Source organism: Bombus terrestris, chromosome 11 (assembly GCF_910591885.1).
Source record: "Bombus terrestris chromosome 11, iyBomTerr1.2, whole genome shotgun sequence".
Lineage (NCBI taxonomy): Eukaryota > Metazoa > Arthropoda > Insecta > Hymenoptera > Apidae > Bombus > Bombus terrestris.
Genome location: NC_063279.1, coordinates 6,400,466 through 6,421,245, shown reverse-complemented (window position 1 = coordinate 6,421,245; position 20,780 = coordinate 6,400,466). Strand labels below are relative to the sequence as shown.

General features: G+C 33.2%; 1 protein-coding gene across 8 annotated transcripts in view; it reads left to right on the top strand.

Moving 5' to 3' along the window:
* Window positions 1-20,780, top strand: part of LOC100651843 (voltage-dependent T-type calcium channel subunit alpha-1G) — a 107,699-nt gene that overhangs the window by 11,384 nt on the left and 75,535 nt on the right. For all 8 annotated transcript variants that reach the window (XM_012313521.3, XM_048409811.1, XM_048409815.1 and 5 more), the window contains exon 2: window positions 19,751-19,862. In XM_012313521.3, coding sequence (XP_012168911.3) covers window positions 19,751-19,862 — 112 coding nt within the window. The remainder of the gene's footprint in view (window positions 1-19,750; window positions 19,863-20,780) is intronic.

Here is a 20,780-nt window from a genome sequence, read left to right as displayed (position 1 = left end):
AGGATCACAGCGTCGATGATAGTAACACGTTGATCGCGTGCGTGATCAATCGTACTGCGACGAATAAAAAAATACAATTATCTGAAGAGCTCTTTATTGATATGGATGGTGCCATTTGTTGAATCGCGCGATCGCTTGAAATTCGCTTATCTATTTTTTCTTCTTTTGTCGTATTTCGCTTTGACGAATCAGCTGGCCTTTTGTTCTTATTTTGTTGATTTTAACAATACGTCCATCCGAATGCGTTATTAGCGTCTGTATCGGCCTATAGAGATTTCAACTCGCTTGTTAAAAATTCAATTTAGTCGACTTCCTTTCCGCTCGTAATTCTTCTGATGAAAAGAAGATATATTCTAGGAACTATAGATTTTAAATGTTTGAATATTTCTCCGAGTTAACATCGCGAACGTTTACGATTTCATTTCCAGTTATTTCTGGTTATTAATCGTTATGGTGTATCGCTTTCGATCTACGAGCAGCTGAATTCTTCGCTTCAACGAATATCACGAAGCGAACGTTGCAGACAACGAAACTGTATAGCGTTAGCCTTCGATAAGTAGGTCAAGTAACAAGTGCAGTTACGTTTAATTTGTACAATAAAAATAATTAGCGAGGGTATCGCTAGTATCGCGAGAAAACGAATCTCTTCGTTGATCAAACTTAAAATGAAAATCGCGCATTGTGTATTTTCGCAGCTGATATTCGCAGAGTGATTTATGGAATATTGTGAATGATGATACGGATAAATTTACTCGATGGTTCTTCACGCGTTTAATAATCGTAGAAATGATCGATATTTTAAGAACGAGAAGAATATTTTAATCAGGAGATTTGACGAAGGAAAACGAAGTCGACTGTATTAAGAGTCGACGGAGATTCTAACGAGACGTAGTTTGAAAATTCCCGATTGTAACGGCATTGTTTCTTAAGCTTAACGCGAAGCGTTTTCTAAAAATAATTCCCAAGGTCGAGGAATTAATTAAATTCAATCCGCCAACGAAGACAATAAACGAAAATTTCGCGATCGTGAGAATCATCGTCTACCACGGAAACCTGTCATAAGTTACAATATATTTAGTTTAGGATATTTTCAGCATGGAATTTTCTTTTAAACAGTGCAACCATCCAGAGATATTAATCCATTTCGAAAATATTCCAGTTACTAAATATAGCACGTTCATTTAGGATCTGTTAAAAATAGATAAAAAAGAGCGTGGAGAGCCTAAAATAACAGAGGCGACGAGCTTCCGATATTTTAGAATTCGAGGCAATCATTTTGAAAGGATGATGACAATTTACGTTCTCACATTCGGTCTAGAAAAAAAAAAAAAAGAAAATAAAAAATAAAAAAGAAGAAAAGAAAATAAAAATACACGAGAAGGAAAGAACTACAGAGAGCAAACAGTAGATAACGCAGGCTAACTATAGGATTTACCGTTTTGTCCTTGTGATTGACACCTCAATTAAAACTTTCCTGGAATCAAGTGCCTTTCACCCTCGCAACGCCGATAATCACGCTACCGGCCACCACCAAGTGCTCAACATTTCAAAATCCCGCACTTCTCCCGTTCAAATTTCAATTCCACCCGCTACAGGAAATTCACGAACTCGTTATACGTGTACGTTTTATATTAAATATGCGATGTGCGCATCTTCAAATTGCTTCGAAATTTAATCAATATAATCGTCATGGGATTCATCGTAGCGATAATGGAATATCAATATGTTTCGTACGGCAGATGGACACATATAATAGTAGTAGTACTAATAATAATAATAATAATAATAATAATAATAATAATAATAATAATAATAATAATAATAATAATAATAATAATAATAATAATAATAATAATAATAATAATAATAATAATAATAATAATAATAATAATAATAATAATAATAATAATAATAATAATAATAATAATAATAATAATAATAATAATAATAATAATAATAATAATAATAATAATAATAATAATAATAATAATAATAATAATAATAATAATAATAATAATAATAATAATAATAATAATAATAATAATAATAATAATAATAATAATAATAATAATAATAATAATAATAATAATAATAATAATAATAATAATAATAATAATAATAATAATAATAATAATAATAATAATAATAATAATAATAATAATAATAATAATAATAATAATAATAATAATAATAATAATAATAATAATAATAATAATAATAATAATAATAATAATAATAATAATAATAATAATAATAATAATAATAATAATAATAATAATAATAATAATAATAATAATAATAATAATAATAATAATAATAATAATAATAATAATAATAATAATAATAATAATAATAATAATAATAATAATAATAATAATAATAATAATAATAATAATAATAATAATAATAATAATAATAATAATAATAATAATAATAATAATAATAATAATAATAATAATAATAATAATAATAATAATAATAATAATAATAATAATAATAATAATAATAATAATAATAATAATAATAATAATAATAATAATAATAATAATAATAATAATAATAATAATAATAATAATAATAATAATAATAATAATAATAATAATAATAATAATAATAATAATAATAATAATAATAATAATAATAATAATAATAATAATAATAATAATAATAATAATAATAATAATAATAATAATAATAATAATAATAATAATAATAATAATAATAATAATAATAATAATAATAATAATAATAATAATAATAATAATAATAATAATAATAATAATAATAATAATAATAATAATAATAATAATAATAATAATAATAATAATAATAATAATAATAATAATAATAATAATAATAATAATAATAATAATAATAATAATAATAATAATAATAATAATAATAATAATAATAATAATAATAATAATAATAATAATAATAATAATAATAATAATAATAATAATAATAATAATAATAATAATAATAATAATAATAATAATAATAATAATAATAATAATAATAATAATAATAATAATAATAATAATAATAATAATAATAATAATAATAATAATAATAATAATAATAATAATAATAATAATAATAATAATAATAATAATAATAATAATAATAATAATAATAATAATAATAATAATAATAATAATAATAATAATAATAATAATAATAATAATAATAATAATAATAATAATAATAATAATAATAATAATAATAATAATAATAATAATAATAATAATAATAATAATAATAATAATAATAATAATAATAATAATAATAATAATAATAATAATAATAATAATAATAATAATAATAATAATAATAATAATAATAATAATAATAATAATAATAATAATAATAATAATAATAATAATAATAATAATAATAATAATAATAATAATAATAATAATAATAATAATAATAATAATAATAATAATAATAATAATAATAATAATAATAATAATAATAATAATAATAATAATAATAATAATAATAATAATAATAATAATAATAATAATAATAATAATAATAATAATAATAATGCTTCATCATATATCAGACTTTGCATCTATTACGAGAAAGTTCTTTGACATAGCGAACCGGTTAACGTATGAATGATATGTAACGATAATACCAAAGTAAAATTATAATTAATATATCATTTTAATTAATACATAGAATATTAGTAGGTCGTTATACAATACATTTTATATAATATATACAGTACATACATTTTCAGATTGATTTGTTTGATCGATACAATTATGGCAGCGTGTCTCGTTACGATGCTAATGAAATTTCAAAATGTTTCATTCAACGCATATAATATGTATAATACGTTGGCTTGAAATTTTACCAATGGCAGTCGTGTCCCGTTACGATACTAACGAAATTTCAAAATCGTTCACTCGATGCCACATGCTCTATACGAAATATATATTACATTTGAACACGTCAATTACAAAACGCATTATACAATACACGTTGTAATATGTACGATAACCAGGTTGATTTGTAATTCCATCGATATTATCGCGACGTGCTGCCGTGTCTCTCTAAGCTGCCAACGAAACGTTCAAAATGTTTCTTACGACGCGCGTAATACCATCGCGAAAGGTGTGCAATAGTTGCTTCGATCGCTGTAGAATCATCCCGAGCAGTGACGTAAGAGACAAGTGGAAATGGTGTTTTAGCCGCGTGGCATCAATACCATGAAATAAATAAAATAAAATAACTCGTGCGCGTTTCACGGGCCACCGTATATAACGATATTATAAGCGTATTAATAATAATCTTCTTCTGGCGAAACGTTATTGGTGGACGAGTGGAATCGCGCTCGATAATCGTGCATCTCGTGACCTAGAAGACCGACGAGACTCTCGGCTGTTCTCTCGCACGTTCGCGGAAGCTGCGTGACTAAATTTACTTTTCCTCCGCCTCTGCTGAAACGCGGAATAATTCATCGTGTACACACGCTCAATCATAAATAGCGTATGGAATCCTGGCTTCGTTATTTTTTCGCCTGTAGGCAATGCACGGACGGTTTGAGTCGTGGTGTACGTGGCTTGAAACGCTTCCGTCCGAATTTCACCGTGAGCAGACCTTCGCATTTAGAATCGTGGCGCGTACCTTTGTGCCAGTTTATTCTTCGTCCGCCACCGGGTCTCTTGTGTCCTGGCACAAAGAGACACACAGAGATGCTTCGAAGCAAACTGTTGCTCGTGTTTTTAACCGAGCGGGCAGACGCGACGCGAACCAACATCGCCACCGTTGCGAAAAACCTCCAGGTTCCGCTTCCACCCATTCTTTTTTTCTTTCCCCTTTTTTGCATCGGCGGCGCGAGCCGCGCCGCGGCAAGATTCGACGGTTACACCGGAGGAGAGAGCCTGGCGGAGGCCAGCCGTTTATTGATCGGACACACTCCGTATGTTTGTGGAAAGTAGATAACGCGGCGGCTTTCTCGCGATTTGTCCGAGGAAACGTCTCGTCCGATTCTGCCATCGCCAGACCTTCGCGACAATTTCCATCCTACACGCGCATCGTTCAGTCTTTTCCACTTCCAGATGGTTTAAGTCGTTCGTTTCCGTCTATGAGATATTTAGGGTACGAGTTTCTTGCTGTGTTCCGCTTGTCGGAGGTGTCTGGCGCGTCTTCTTGCCAGCCTCCAAACGTACGAATTTTCTAAATAGATTCGAGTTGGCTTAATATTAGGTAAATCGATAACTCTATGCGAAGAAGAGATTTTCAGGGGATCTTTGATCCGAGTGTCGTTCTACGATCAAAAAGATACGTTTTAATTTAACACGGTTGAAGAAGGGGGAAGAATCTGCTGAAAAACTAATAAACAGGCAACGTTTTATAAAAAACCAAAGGTATTGCCGGTGTGCGATATTTGAATGTCTTCGATAATTGGTCGATATTTCGAAAATGATGAATAGCGAAATAAATAAAAATTCTTCAAGTATGCTAATGTACATGTATGCGAAAGAGGGCGATAGTTATGAATAACATGGAGGAAAGTGATACAAAGATTGTTTATTCGTATCGATAGACACTCCATCCATTGTATATTATATTTACGAAGAGTATGGACGATGCATGATAGTATAGTAATAGCAGTATAGGCAAAAGTTGATCAAAAATATATCATAGTTCGTTGTAGTATCCGAATAAGGCAAGTGCAAGGGAAGATTAAAGCGTTTGGAAGACAGAACAAGTGTGACTTTTCCCTAAATAAATATTCTAACTTTTTCACTCGGATTTGAGGTGACTACCAATACGCAACTTCTCTCGGGGCGCGAAACTAACTTTTAACTTTGAAAGACCGTTATTTCGTTACTTTCCTTACTTTCTTTTGTTTCTGCTCAACTTAAATTGATCTTCTCCCGAATTCTATAAACTTGACGATCATCCTTATACAATAGCATTTCTATCGCAATGCTATTCTTCGTTTTCTCGAGACTGAAGAATAAAAAATAAAAAGCAGACACTTTCGAAAAAGCGCGTGTGGCATTTCGTAATTACAATGTACAGATGAAATACGAGGATCGATGTTGTGGAAGATTCGAGGACCGTTTACGCGGCTATTAATGATTTCATAAATGAATAATATACAAGAAGAAGCTGTGAGCTTTTGTAAAGAAACAGATGTTTGAAAGCTGCATACATCAAAGGTTCGTAATTCTGACCGTACTTAGCTGTACGATGTCCAGTTGTAAAGGCAGTGCAGCTACTTCAGAAAGCGTTGCGCCTTCTTCAAAAGGCACGGACGTCGCGTTTTGAAAGTAAAGTCTATTTAGTCGTTAAAAAATTAATTAACAGAGCTGAAGAAACATATTAAAGAAGTACACGTTAGTCAGCGTACCTAATATACTTTTAAAACATCTTCTAAAGTACGTACCTTTTTAGCTAACTTCGTTCCACCGATTAATCGTTGATAGTAAGTTTGCTAAGAGAGCTTGAATCGCTCTCTTATAAATATTCTGCAAGAAATTTTCCAATTCTAACAATTTTCATCTTTCCTCGTTTCGATCTGTTTTTTTTTAAACTTGTGCTTTATGAATTTTCAACGTTGTAACAATTTTGCGTGTCTTTTTACAGACCATCGATCGGATTGATCACTTCGGTAACTACGTGTCGCTCGCGATATTTTGAAAAATTCGTCTGGCGATAGGAATTACCCTAAATGCAAAGAACTTGTCCTTTTATAAGCCACGACCGAGTCTAGTTTCTTTCAATTAGTGACTTCTGTCGCGTCTCTCGAATCTAAAACGACACCATCCCCGAACTCGAGGGTGGTAGGGTGGAGTTTCCCAGTCGAAGACTATCGGAGATTGGTAGTGGCCGGGTCATAAATTTAGATAAGGATCTAAAACTAATTGCACGATTCAATTATCCAACTCTTGGTGCGGACGTGTGCATTTTATCGCGCCGTGACGAAGAAGCTTCGTGTACACGAGCGCCAACGTCTCTCCGCTTTGTGCGAGTAGGTTCGCCATCTGTTTCCTCCGACGATTAATTCGTTATATTTAAAAGTTCGCGTCCTGATCAATTTTAAAGCGGTGTAAATCGGGGTTATCGCTTTCAAATTCGATAAAAGATAACGGCGAAAGTAAGCAGAGCCTCGCGTGACGACGGCAATCGATTTTCTAAACGGAACCGCGCGCATCTGCGTGCAGAATTCTCGCAATTTGTCAGAAATTTGTCTTTTACGACCATCGTGAAATATATACTCGCGCTAAATATCTTGTAGCTTCTGCGTATATTGCCGGATTTCCTTCAAATTTTACCACTATGACGTTGATATCCTCCGAGTCTTATTATAGTGGCAGCGAAATTTCAAAATCTTTTATATAACACGTACAATGTATAGGTTACATAATATTTCGTAAAACCTACTCTCCTAAGCTACCATTATACATCCATATACAGCGTCAACAGCGAGCATACATCATCGAAGGAGCGAAATTTAATCGAAAAACCTGTACCTACACTCCTCGTCAAAGAGATAGCCCATGTGAGCTATCTTTAATTTTTAAGAAACATTTTTTAAGAAATCGTGTATTACTTTACCTCTTCTTATTACTTTCGATATTTTAGCTATTGATAATCGTTGCTGTTTTAGTTCAAGAATTTGCTTTCTTTTAAGACACGTTTCATTTTTTTCCCCGTCCCACATACTTATAAATTTACATAACATTGTACTGTAATCTTTACTCGTTGATAGATCGTGAACTACCGAGCAATTTCTAAACATATTAACAGAGTGTGCCATCATTTCGTTTTTAAAGCGAAACAATTTTTTCTCGTTACGCACTAAACCTCATGATATTTTTAATTATTTTCAACGACTCGCATATCCTCAGCTCATGATACTTTGATATTGTACGTTGCAGACGAAAAACTTTACACGCGTCATTGAGAAATTACAGATAACTCGCACGGGCTATCTTTTTGTCGAGGAGTGTACATACGTATAAATCCAAAATTGATGGAAGGAAGATACAAAATATACGCAGGCACGGGCCAATGGTAAATAGCAAAGTCGATATTGCACGAATCTCGTTTCGTAAGGTGTATCGCTCGATCGACTCTGCACGTAATACAAGACAGAAGTGTGAAGAGCACGCGAGAACATGAACCGAGGTACACGTTAATTGTCATTAGCATCGAAGGGTAGTTTGGTTGATCGAATTCTATATATAAATTGTACGTGGGTTGCACGTAGAAGCTTCCAGTTTGGCGATGGTAACGGTCGGTTGCCGATCTTTCAATGAAGCTTTACATAACGCTATCATTGCCTACGAGACGAGACGTATTCCTCTCTCTGACGTACAGTTCTACCGGAGACTCGTACTCGATCAATTTTTCGATGATAAATATGCAGACATAAATCGCGTTGACCTACGAATTATTTAGCTTCGCTGTGAATTCCCGCGGCATTTATTTTCCAAGCAGCAGAACGAATAGCTCGCTGCCTGTATAACGCGTCGGATCTAATTCGTTTGATGTATGTCCGTGAAAATGAGAGCCGGGAAGCTTCTGCCCGTTCCTACAATAGCGCGGCCTATTGGAAATTTATGTTTGGAATTCTATCACCTTCCCATCAACGTCAGATTCAGTTCTAACGTTAGCCCGCCTGAAGTATGAAGGGATCCACCTTCTTCGACTGGCTTTTCCATAATACTTCATGCTCAATTTACGCCAATTTATCACATTCACTGATAGAACACGCGACTTGAGAGTTTCTTTTTTTTTTTTTTTTTTTCCGTTGCGAACGTCTATACTTTCAATAAATTTTGCTCAGAAAAAGAAAAATTACCGATCGCATTCTTTCCTTCGTTATGGACGTCTTTGATTCGATAATTTCTGCTTTCGACGCATCGTCAATTTTACTTAGTTTTTTGCGACCTTTTTTTCTTTCTTATTTTCTTAATATTCAGTCATCTCGTCGGAACATACGAAACGAATGACGCAACGGTTGCGTCAACAACATTATTCACGGGGCCCTCGTGCACAATGATTTACTAACTAATAATAGTAACGAACTGGTAAATGTCAAGTTATAAAGTTATAAACTTGTGCCATATGATTTTACTATTTTCTTCTTACTAATACTTCATCGAATACAATCGGCTTTGTTTGCGTTGCCTAAAAATTCACCCGCCGAATTTCATTTGTTTCGCGATCAATTTTTACAGCGGTTAATTATTTTACGGTCGTCGGTGATAAACGAGCGGCTACCGAGATAAAGTTAAATTCAATTTCGATTAAAGGAAGTTCACGGGAATTATTTCAATGGGTTTATTTCACACGGCTTAAATCGTTGGGACAATTTTGCAAAGCGTTTCATGCGAATCTACAGACGGCAATTAAACGGTATTAAGAACAGAGATTTCGCTAATCTACGAATTAATCGTACGCGATCAATTTAACACCTACTTTAATCTATGATCGCGCGATCTTGACACGAGTCGATGTTTCATGCTAATAGATCGCATAATGGTCTGCCTTTTTCTTTTTTCTTAAACGTAACACACATACGATTATATGAAAATAGCAATTGATTAAATAATGAAATTTTTAACGAAACGGTAAAATGTTTCTGTACTTTGTATCTTATTTTAATAAAAAAAAGAAAAAAAAAAGAAGGGAAGATGGAGAAGATACATTAAAAATAATTATCGCCGTGTGTAGAGAATGTGCTTGTCCATATATCGAATTTTCTCATACAGATAAATAAAATAAAGAAGGAAAAGGAGAAAAAGATTTGCTTGCCTTGCGAGAAACCATTAATTTCAGATTTATACGACAGTTTCTGAATAATTTATTCGAATAAAAGCATCATCTATGATTCACACGGCTGTATCTATAAACGTCGACAACGTATAGTAAATATGCGGCTGTTTCTAAAGCGTAAATGAATAACAGTGGCGAAGAAAAATTGGTTTCTTTCACAACAGTAATAATTAAAATATTACTTTAAAGCATGTTGAATAAATAAAAGTCCTTCGTAACGCTAGGATCTTAAGTGGCCAATAATTCAAAGATAATCTCTTAAGCTTAATATTTCATTAAAATAAGAAACTTTGGCTCTTACCACGTGTCGTAAAATTTCTATTAAAAATACATCGTCCCATTTACACTTGGAGCGATTAAAACGAAGTAAATTCGGCTTTGTTAATCTTGCCGAGTAAAGGAATGTTTTATTGAAAAACGAGCCGGTTAATGTGCAAAAGTATACTGTTCACATACCACGTAGTTCCGCCGTCTTTTAACATACGAATCAACAAAAGTGGAAAAATATTCTTCTATTATGCGATACGCTTAATTCCGGACGCTACTTATTTTGCAAACACCTTGTGCAAATGAAGATTTTCCGCCGCGTTTAATTTGTTAACCCTTGGAATTTGGCAACTTCAAAATTGCAAGCTAATATACTTGTGCAGGGAGATTCAGAATTACCTGCAACGAGATAATTCGCTTGCGCTTCTGCGAATACGAATATAAAAATATATCTTGACGCTTAATAAAAACAGCAGGCGAATTACAAAAGCGAAGAGCATGTGAAAAGACTGCGCTACTTCGTACAGAGCGTAATGAGAATTGGAGCAATTTGCCTGGAGTATTAAAGATAACGTATCTTCATTTAGGACAATGCTGATTACTAGTAAGAAGAATAAGACTCAAAAGGATAGTATTATACGTAGCACCGATTAACAGTATATCCAAGTTAGGTTGCTGCTTATATATCTACTCTATATATTATATTAGGTTGTTGGAAAAGTTTCTTTTGTTTTATAAGAAAATAATAGACGCACAATGTTTCTTATTTTATATTAGTTTATTGAGTTATGTACGAACGTAATAATGGAAATGGAACGAAATGGATTATACCTAATTAGATAAAATAATATAAAACAGGAATTGTTGTTCATCTATTATCATCTTACGAAACGAAAGAAACTTTTAGGACCACCTAATATTATTACATTATTACGTGTAACTCGATTATTAGCTAAACTTGTAACGAAAGCCTGACACAAGAGTAACGATAAAAGTAGAATAATATTGTGTAAGGATCGTTATCATCTCAGTATACGTGATAACCGAATATTTTTTTCTTTTTTTTATTTGGAAGTAGTTTACAATCAATTCTTATTGAGAATTATAAGTAAATTATTCTGGCGTGGTATCATAACGTGAATAATAAGTGTTGATCGTATGTTTGATTCTAGCTGAATCTAATGTTTAAATCTAGAGAGTAATGTCTTTTTAGCCTAGGGATCTGATCCGTCGTGTCAAGTAGTTGGGTAACTAATAGGTTTTGGTGGTTATTAATTCTTACGTTATATCTTGTTGAAAATTTTAGATCTTAATTGCCGAAATAATGGTATAGGAACACTAAATTTACACTGAGAATTTATATTAGAATTGTTATATATTTATTTGATACTCCCACACATACTTCCACATACTCATATTTACATACACGTATCACTACTACGCGTTCAATCTAGTCTAGTACATAAAATTATGCATATCTCAACATATCTATTACTGAATTTGGATATTTCCTCCTTAGCTGTAGGTATCTTAAGGTTGCCATGTATTGTTTCGTCGGTAACATACCAAGGTGCATCTATTAAAGATGTTAGAGTTTTTTATTGGAATCGTTGAAGAATTTCTATGTTGGAATTACTCGCTGTTCGATCCCACAGGTTCAAACAGGTTTAGATATGGCGATAAACGAATATGTAGTTAATTTGTCTTACAGGCGGTATATTAACCCTTTGCACTCGTATGCCGAGTGTGACTCGACATCAGTTTTTATCTTAGCAGCTCCTTTATCGATGTTCTTTCATGTCCACCTTTTTCTGTGAAACGTGAGAAAGAAATGTCGAGGAAAATATTTGGTTGGTATGATCACTAGTTCCTACATGTTAGGTTGGTACGACTTTTAACGATGCTCCTTTGTCTTTGGCGTTGGCCACGTGTTAATTATCTGAATGTATCCGGTGTGTTCATATGGCTGTATATGGTGGTGAAATACAGAACGTAAAAACTGAATCTGTGTGAATCAATAAATATCAAACTCTAAAACTTATTTAATAACAAGAAAAGCAGGATTGCATGCTGGAAATTGTTTCAAGATATATCATACACTTAAAAATTACAAAATACAATAATAGTGTGAATAGAACTGATATTTAAGTGAATTTCTCTCTTCTTTTATTTATTTAAATTGTCTTATTTCTTAGTTAAAGTAAATTTCAAATAAAACACTTAAAAGCTGTTCGTAACGAAATTGAAATACAATTTGCAGTGCAAAGGGTTAAAGAATGGCATCGATATACGATAGAAGCCTAGATTATTCGAACGTCTGTATAGTTGATAGATACAATCACGATAGAATGGCTGTATTATTCGACTGTCTCGGTATTCTACTATTCGAATGATGTAGTATCCAAATATTCTGCTATCTGACAAATTAATAATAATATTTGGTAATCGATAACGTCGATAATATTCAGTACAATAAATAGTTGCACGCGTGCTATGACGTATAATCCAACTTTGAAACAAATTTAGAAGCTGCGCAGGGAAAAGGAATGTCAAGTATCTGAAGTATCTTTCGTACACGCGCGTTGCTGGTCGCTTCGTTACGATCACACGTTTTCGTTGAAACTTTTCGTTAAAACTTTTCGTCTTAAACGCGAGTGTAAATGGAACGCAAATTATAATTTATATCTTGAAATTGTCAAATTACGTTCGCAACATATTTACGATAATTTCGTTATAAACAAACGCTATTCCGCTTCTGCAGTCCGGAACAAATAATCGTTTCGTATTCAAATTCGTTTTCATCGATGTATTTTATTTTTATACCTCTGGAATCCTGTCCTTTTTATGCATAATCGATGCGTACAATGATTAATCAATATCTTTCATACGATGTGCATCGTGCAAGAAGACGTTACACCGAGTGGACGTGGTAAAATGGTTAGCTTCGAACTGACGCGTCGTTGAAAGGGTTAAGGGCAAGGGTGGTAAACTTGGTCGCGTGCTGAATTACACAAGAGGGTCCCGAAAGTGGAGTTAACTTGTTGTCGAAAGGATTAAAGCCTGAGCTTTGCGAGGCTACGGACGAGCGATGTACCATTCGATGAATTTTGCCTCGGGAAATTGTTAAAAATCGTGGCAGCTAATGACGATATTTTGATCATAAATCTTTATAAGATCGAGAAATGTCTTCTTCGTTAAAGTCTTTGATAATTGACGAAAGAACAGAATTCGATGGATGATGGTAACCTATTGGGTTGGCAACTAAGTGATTATGGATTTTGTCACTAGGTGGTATTGACAATATCCCCAATCACTTAGTTGCCAACCTAATACTAAATTCAACTTCGAAGAAACATTTCGTATGTCGTTTATCGATAACATCGCGTTAACACGTTACGTACAATTTAGTAGCATTTTACGTAACGTAGAAATTATATGTCTAACGTGTAAGAATATGGAGTTTAGTTACTGGAAGAGCTGTGACATAGAAGATTCGATTGATTCGATGTGGAAGCGTAGAGGATCAGGGATATTTGATCTTATTGGCGGAATACAAGGAAATCTACTCGTATCAAAATACTTCTTGTACAGTGCACATCGATATTGATTAATCATTGTACGCATCGATTATGCATAAAAAGGACAGGATTCCAGAGGTATAAAAATAAAATACATCGATAAGAACGAATTTGAATAAGAAACGATTATTTCTTTTGGACTGCAGAAGCGGAATAGCGTTCGTTTATAACGAAATTATCGTAAACGTGTTGCGAGCGTAATTTGACAATTTTAAGGTATAAATTATAATTTGCGTTTGTGTATAATCAGTACGCGAAGAAACAGCATTGAAAATCAGGTCTAACAGCTCGTTAATAATGTTATTTCTTATATCCAAAGACCTGACTTTTCCGATATGTGAATTGCAACATAAAATAAAGATAAAAGTGCAAATAATCAAAAACATTTTATGTCATGGATAAAACACGAAGCAACCTAGTACCATTTCACATATCGATACATATTAGATTATCCTAAAAGTGTCTTTCGTTTCATAAGGTGATGAACGACTATTTCTGTTTTATATTATTTTATTCAATTAGATACGACCCATTTCATTATATTTCTACCATTACGTTCGTGCATAATTCAATAAACTAATATAAAACCAAAAGCATCGTGCGTCTCTTATTTCTTTATAAAACGAAAGAAATTTTTCTAAAAAGAGTGCATAAAGAAACGAAGTGAAAAATCAAGTACACAACTCGTTAACGATCTTATCGATCTGACGAGGCGTACTTCTAATATGTCGATCGGGATATAAGAGCGAAATTAACGAAAGACATTTTGTCTCGTCAGATTAGCATCTTCACGCGAGAAACGTTCGAACGTGGTGAAGGCCATCAGCCTTGTAGAAAGCCACATAACGACGTAGTGTCAGTGGCCTGTTAACGTATCGTGTCGGAACGATGAGTTGCGTGTAGCGTCGCGCGATTCATGCGCTTTTCCCCTGCAACTCGAAATTCACCGCCTTTTATTACCCTATAAAACGCCAGTTCACGCGACGATGTTGTTTTCTACGCTCGCCACATTCGCGTTATACGATACGTTTTCCACGATTCGAATTTTTTACGCTCGCCTCGTCCTTGCGAGTTGTAAATCTTCCGACAAAAGGATACGCGATAACGTTGTTGCCGGAGTACGCGTTACTACGCGCGTGCCCCATTCCTCATTGTCGTTACAAAGGAAAGTTGGTCAATCACCTAGTTTCTATGCAGTTCATTAGACACGCGAGGCAACGTAATGCTGGCGACGAAAATCGTCGTATCGCCAAGTTTTCCAAGTTTCTAAGTCTCGCTATCGGTGGTTGTATTCGCTTGCCTGCTTTTCCACCGAGTTTCTTGCATAGCATCGATGTAAAATTTATGACAGCCGACATTATACAAAACAAGGGGAATATGTCCGTGATAAACTGCTTATAGCTTCTCTCGCTTTGAATTATTTTCGATGTATTTTCGATGAATCTCGCGGAGAATTGTCGTTTATTGGCGTTCGCCGTCGTTTCCACAGTTTTATGACTCTCTTATTTAGAAACACGGCGTATCCCGGCATTAAATAAAGATTTTCAGATTTCCAAGGATTTATTAAGATCCCATCTTATTGATGGAACGTGTGTACAATATTTGTTTTATCGAGATTTCGGCGACGGCGTAAAAACTGCTGTTTAAATATTACAACAATTACGATGCGCGTGTATATTTATTTTTATTCGCATATTTCTGCTGTAAACTTTAGTCAAGTATAATTTAGGGGATAATTAGACGATGAACGAGACCTTTAACACCAGAACAACCGATATTTAACACGAAGCTATTTCTACCAAAACAGGTCAAAATGACTGGTCTTTAAAAAATACGTGATAATAGAATATTTTTATATTTATTGATTGATTATTTTCTTATAGAAGGAATTCCATGTTATGTAGTACATTTTTCGTATTATTAATCCATCTGGGACCATGATGCCTGAACGAGGGTTGACACATTTATAAAATTGTACAGCCAGTCATATTGACTGATGTGGTATTTCTAGGGTTAGCATCTAGCGATCTAGCGATCGATCCGGAATTTCCCTGATAACTGATATCGTCATATCGAATGATACGCGGTAAAAATTTGAAAAACGCGTGGCAACTTGTACAAAACGAGGAATCTGGTTAATTGGGTTTCGATAAACAGATTGCAGGACCCTTTTACACTTTGACAAGTACCAGTCATTTTCACTGGTATTGGTATAAGTATCCTTGATACAAAATTATTTTGGGTTTGAACACATAAAAAATAAAATAAAATTCATTATATTATTCTTTTAGTTATCGTTGCGGAAAAAATATAACACGAAGTAGGAATTTTAAAATAAAATTGTAGAACCATTTGACTGTTCTAGCGTTAACGAATAAGTCTCGAAGATAGCCAAGAAGAATAATTTAAACAAAGGAGTAATTTTTGTCAAGAAAGTGACAGATATGGAAAGTTGGAATCGCCCAGGTCGAATGTAATCTACTTCTCAACGTAATCGAATCTAGTGGACCAATTTTAATATCCTGCAAAAGTTTAAAGCGTATGGGGATGACTTTCTTGATTACATAAAAATTTTCCGCGCAATATTAATCCTCCATGGTATCGAAACTGTAATTAATTATACTTAAAAATCAAAGTTACAATTACGATATTCTCATTTCTTAGAAACTGGTACAAGAACGTTCGTTCATTCAAAAAGTAAAGGGCACTTCGATCCCTTGGCCAGAAGTGTATACACTCTTTAAGTGCTTGGACCTACTAATTACGAGCGATAATTGAAAAGAAGAAAAATCAGCAGAGAAGTAAGAGAATCTCGCTGACTCTTCCACACTCCTTTCACATTTATCGCCCTGTTAGATTCTGATTTACCGATAATTTCTTAGGAGAATCGTCGTTTATCAACGTTTTGCCAAGCTTCGCTATCGTTCCATAAATTTCACGACGACTCCATTTACGTAGAAACGTGACAGTCTGCGTGACTGACGGTCTCCACACGCTCTTGTGAATGAGCTGGACAAAAAAATGTCCACTCTCCCGTCGATTACCAGTGAAATATCATTTGGTCGTTTATCTGACACGAGTGAAAGCTCAAGTCACGCATCGAGGAGGATAGTGTTTAGGTAATAGTCACTTGGCAACCGTGATCGATCTGTAAGATTACAGTTGCGCCTTGTCTTATCGATCGATCGTTTTGTGACGACACGATGGCGAAATGGTAGAACACCGGCTAAATTGGTGTGACAGGGTGGTAATAGCGGTTTCGAACGGTCTCCAGCGTGTAAAGCATTCGCTGACCCCTGATCGCTATATCTGACCCCTTATTGGTAAAGGCCAAGAAATTATCGGGAAGAAATAAAAAAAAGGACCATCAGTTTGGTCCATTCGTTGTATCAATTGAACGTAACAGCCAGGGAAATGAAGGGTAATATTGTTTTACGATAACAGCTCGTTCAATTATTTCATAATCGAATTACCGTGGAAGAACGACGATGTTCATTTCGACTTGTTAACGAAGTGTGTATTGTAAATTGAACGAGTCATTTTCTTCTTTCTTCTTTTCTTTCTTAAATTTCGTATTAATCCCTTTTTACGTAATTATATAGATTACCGATGTTAATGCATTTGTACATGTTTTAATGATAGATGCGTGAGAATTAAAAATTAGTTTCAGCCATCTTCATCCTTCATTCCGTTTTGGTATCGCTCTCTTCGAATCATTGTTCTTAGAATGATATAAATTTGCATACGTAGACTCGCCATCCGATAACATGTTACAGAACGTCGTACGTATGTTGTTCATTGGTCTTCATACGAGGTGGTAGGAGGACTAGAGTCGTGGAATTGTAAAAAATCGAGTTTGAATGGTAAACGTATTTTTCCCCCGCCCACTGAAGGTGACAAAAAGTTCCATGAATAATGTGTTTCGTGCAACTTTGAAGCATGAATATTTTTCGCATATTTTAGTGGCGAGAAGTTCTCAAAATTCGAAACTCTACTTTCAAGGGTTGTTCTTCCAACGTGTTTACTTACTGAAATTTCCCCCTTTTTACGCGTTATTTTTCTTCTTGTTTGATTTTTATCGAAGATCGTGCGCTTACTCCAACTCCAAAGCATATTTACGTTATATTCCCAGATTTAATATATTTAATATTCGTATGGAAACTCGTGGAAATTTCTGGTGACATAAATTTCCTATATTATTAATTGATTAATAATTAGCGATCGAGATAGAATTCTCGTTCGTTAGTTAGGAGACAGGATATCATCGAAAGGGAAAAATCCATCGGTTTTACGATTGGTCGAAGAGAAACGGTAAAAAGCAGCCAGTCAGTTCTTTCGTTTTATCTTTTACGGGGTGCGATAAAAAATTTCGTTTTTTGGCGCAATTTCGCCAAGGAGAGTGTCGTCATAGCATGTTGCATTGTGCCACTGTAAAACTTTATATTTATAGAAATTCGTCGAACTTCGGAGAATACAATTTTGTAGAGGTCTCCCACAAGCTTTACAAACTTTGGAGCTTTAGAAAAATTACGTCATCAATTTCCTATGTTTCTCCCTTGAAATATGAAAATTGAATCTGAGTGGGCGGTATATAAGCGGTATTCGGTTCAAAAACAAACAAATTTTTATCTGAAAGTTAGTTATTTATATCGCATCACCTTTATGAACGTGGACAATTTTGATATTAAGGGGGTTTCCCGAATCAGAATGTTCTAAAACGGCGTCCTTTTGTGATTTTTTTTTTTTTTTAGAGGGGAAAGAAAGAAATGATGTTATTGAATTTTGAGGTATGCTTCTATATATATTTAACGAATACAAAAAGATTTTTTTTAAAGTAAAAAAGAAATTATAACAGATTTCTAAGCCTATTTCATGGGCTGCAGTTTTCAATCGGCGTGAAAGATCCACCTTGTAATTCTTGAGTGAAACGGAAAACCAAAAAAGGATTAAATTATTATACATTTTTCTTCTCGATGAACTAAATAGATAATATGATAAATAGAAAATAGTGTGAAATTAAAAATTTTGCCGGGTTTAAAGAAAAAATGTGTTGTTTAAAAAGAAAAAATAAACTTTAAGGTGATATAACAATTATTTAAATAAACTTTTCGACGAACTTTTTAGTTATATTTTTCTAGTTAATTCAGGACACCCCCTTAAAGAAAAAAGAGGACGTAATGTGATACATTTAGTTTCTTAACGTATGATAATTCGAGCTAGTGCAGCTGGATCGTATTTTGCTGTGTATCTTTTTTAACAAATTTTACGGATAGAATAATTTATTAAAAATTTAAGGAAAAGACACACGAACGTATAAATATAAATTATTTTAGAGGACATTTTCATTTCAGATATTCAGAAGCTGTTTGTCTTGCAAATTCCTACTTACAGTGATTAATATGAACGACAGTGTGCCTTTGTTTTCAGATTACAGACTGCAATTAATATTACGATAAAAATGAATTTCTAATTAACTAACGTTGCCTACAGAAACGATTGACGAGAGCTCCGTCTCGTAATTGCTAGCTACGTACAATGCTCCCCGTAATTAACTAAATGGCAGAATATTTTGACACGAACGAAGCCGTACAACTATGTTCCAGCTAACAATGTCATTCTTGCGAGAGAAAGGTGTCTCAGTGAATCGATGTTATCGGAATATAAAATGGAACAAAATTTATTCCCATTAATTCCAAGTATTAAAGATTTGAAAATTGTTAATATCGACACAAATTGTTATATTGTTAATCACGAACGCGAATTACATTATGGATGTAATTATTAACAAAAGATTGATAAATGTTTAAATCACATCATAAGTTAAAAGACGATATTTTATTTATGAGAATTGTCAGATTTCTATTAATTTGTGTAATAGTATTTACGTAGTTTTGCCAACTCATGTTGTAACTAATTTTTCATTGAAGATACAACGTTAATCTTCCTGACACATGGAACCCTTCAAACGACTATAAACAATTCTATTTGTTCATGTTTAAACGATAATACGTAACTTTCATCAGGATAATTTGTGGTTATCGTTAATTAATTATCGAAACGGAAGAAAACTATTTTCCTTAACATAGTATGATCACGTGGTTCGAAAGAGTGAGCATGATGGTAATTCTTTTAAACTGCATTACACTGGGAATGTACCAACCGTGCGTCGACGATCAGTGTGTGACAAACCGCTGTAAAATATTGCAAGTACGTATATTTATTTATCTCTCTCTCTATATATAAACATTTTTTTATAGCTACTTTCTTTCAAAATTTTTTATAATTTTAAAGATTTTAAAATAGCTAGCTTCGAAGATAGCAAGCGAGTCTCTGTTGAAACGTTGATTTCGCTGTGCGAAGTAGATAGGGAACGTTAGAATCAGACTAGTTTAACGTAGCTGAAACTACCGGAGTCTGTACAGTCCGGTGGAATCTATCGAATCTACTTCAAATATTTGAACGTACTGCTTCTCTTTTCTCGTATGGAAATTAATATTTATAGAAGAATATACTACAATATTATTCGAATCTTTCATAGTGGATTATGGTATTCAAGTCCGTATCACGATTAGCAATTAAAAAATTCAGTAATCAATTTCAACATTTTTTCTCGCTAAAACTGTCCCCTTAATCGATTGTGCCACCGAATACATATTTTTCCACCGTGTAGGACATTGCAACAACTATCCTTTATTCGATTGTTTACAAAATTTCGTAAACTTGTCATCCATTTTCGTGAACATTTCTATTAAATTTACAATAAATCGTTCAAAGTCAAAAAAGCAAATATGCATTTGCCACGCTTCTCTTGTGTACTCTTCGTACGTTATCTGTGAAAGGCATTTGCAGCTATCGTTAATTACGAGTGATAATTGAAAAAAAAGAAAAAAAAAAAGAAAAAGAGAAAGGCGAGAAAAAATATAATTGAATCTCGGTGGCCTTTATCTGCTCGTTTTCATTTGTCACGGTGCGGTGTTAAGCTCAGATTTACCTTGGCAAAAGGTTGCAATTACAATTCCGTGCGTCACGATTTATAGGTTGCTGCACTTTCGACTGCAGCTTGCGCGATGAAATCGCAACGCTCTTTCTCTTTCGCTGTTTTTATGTCAGCGTGCGCGACTACGC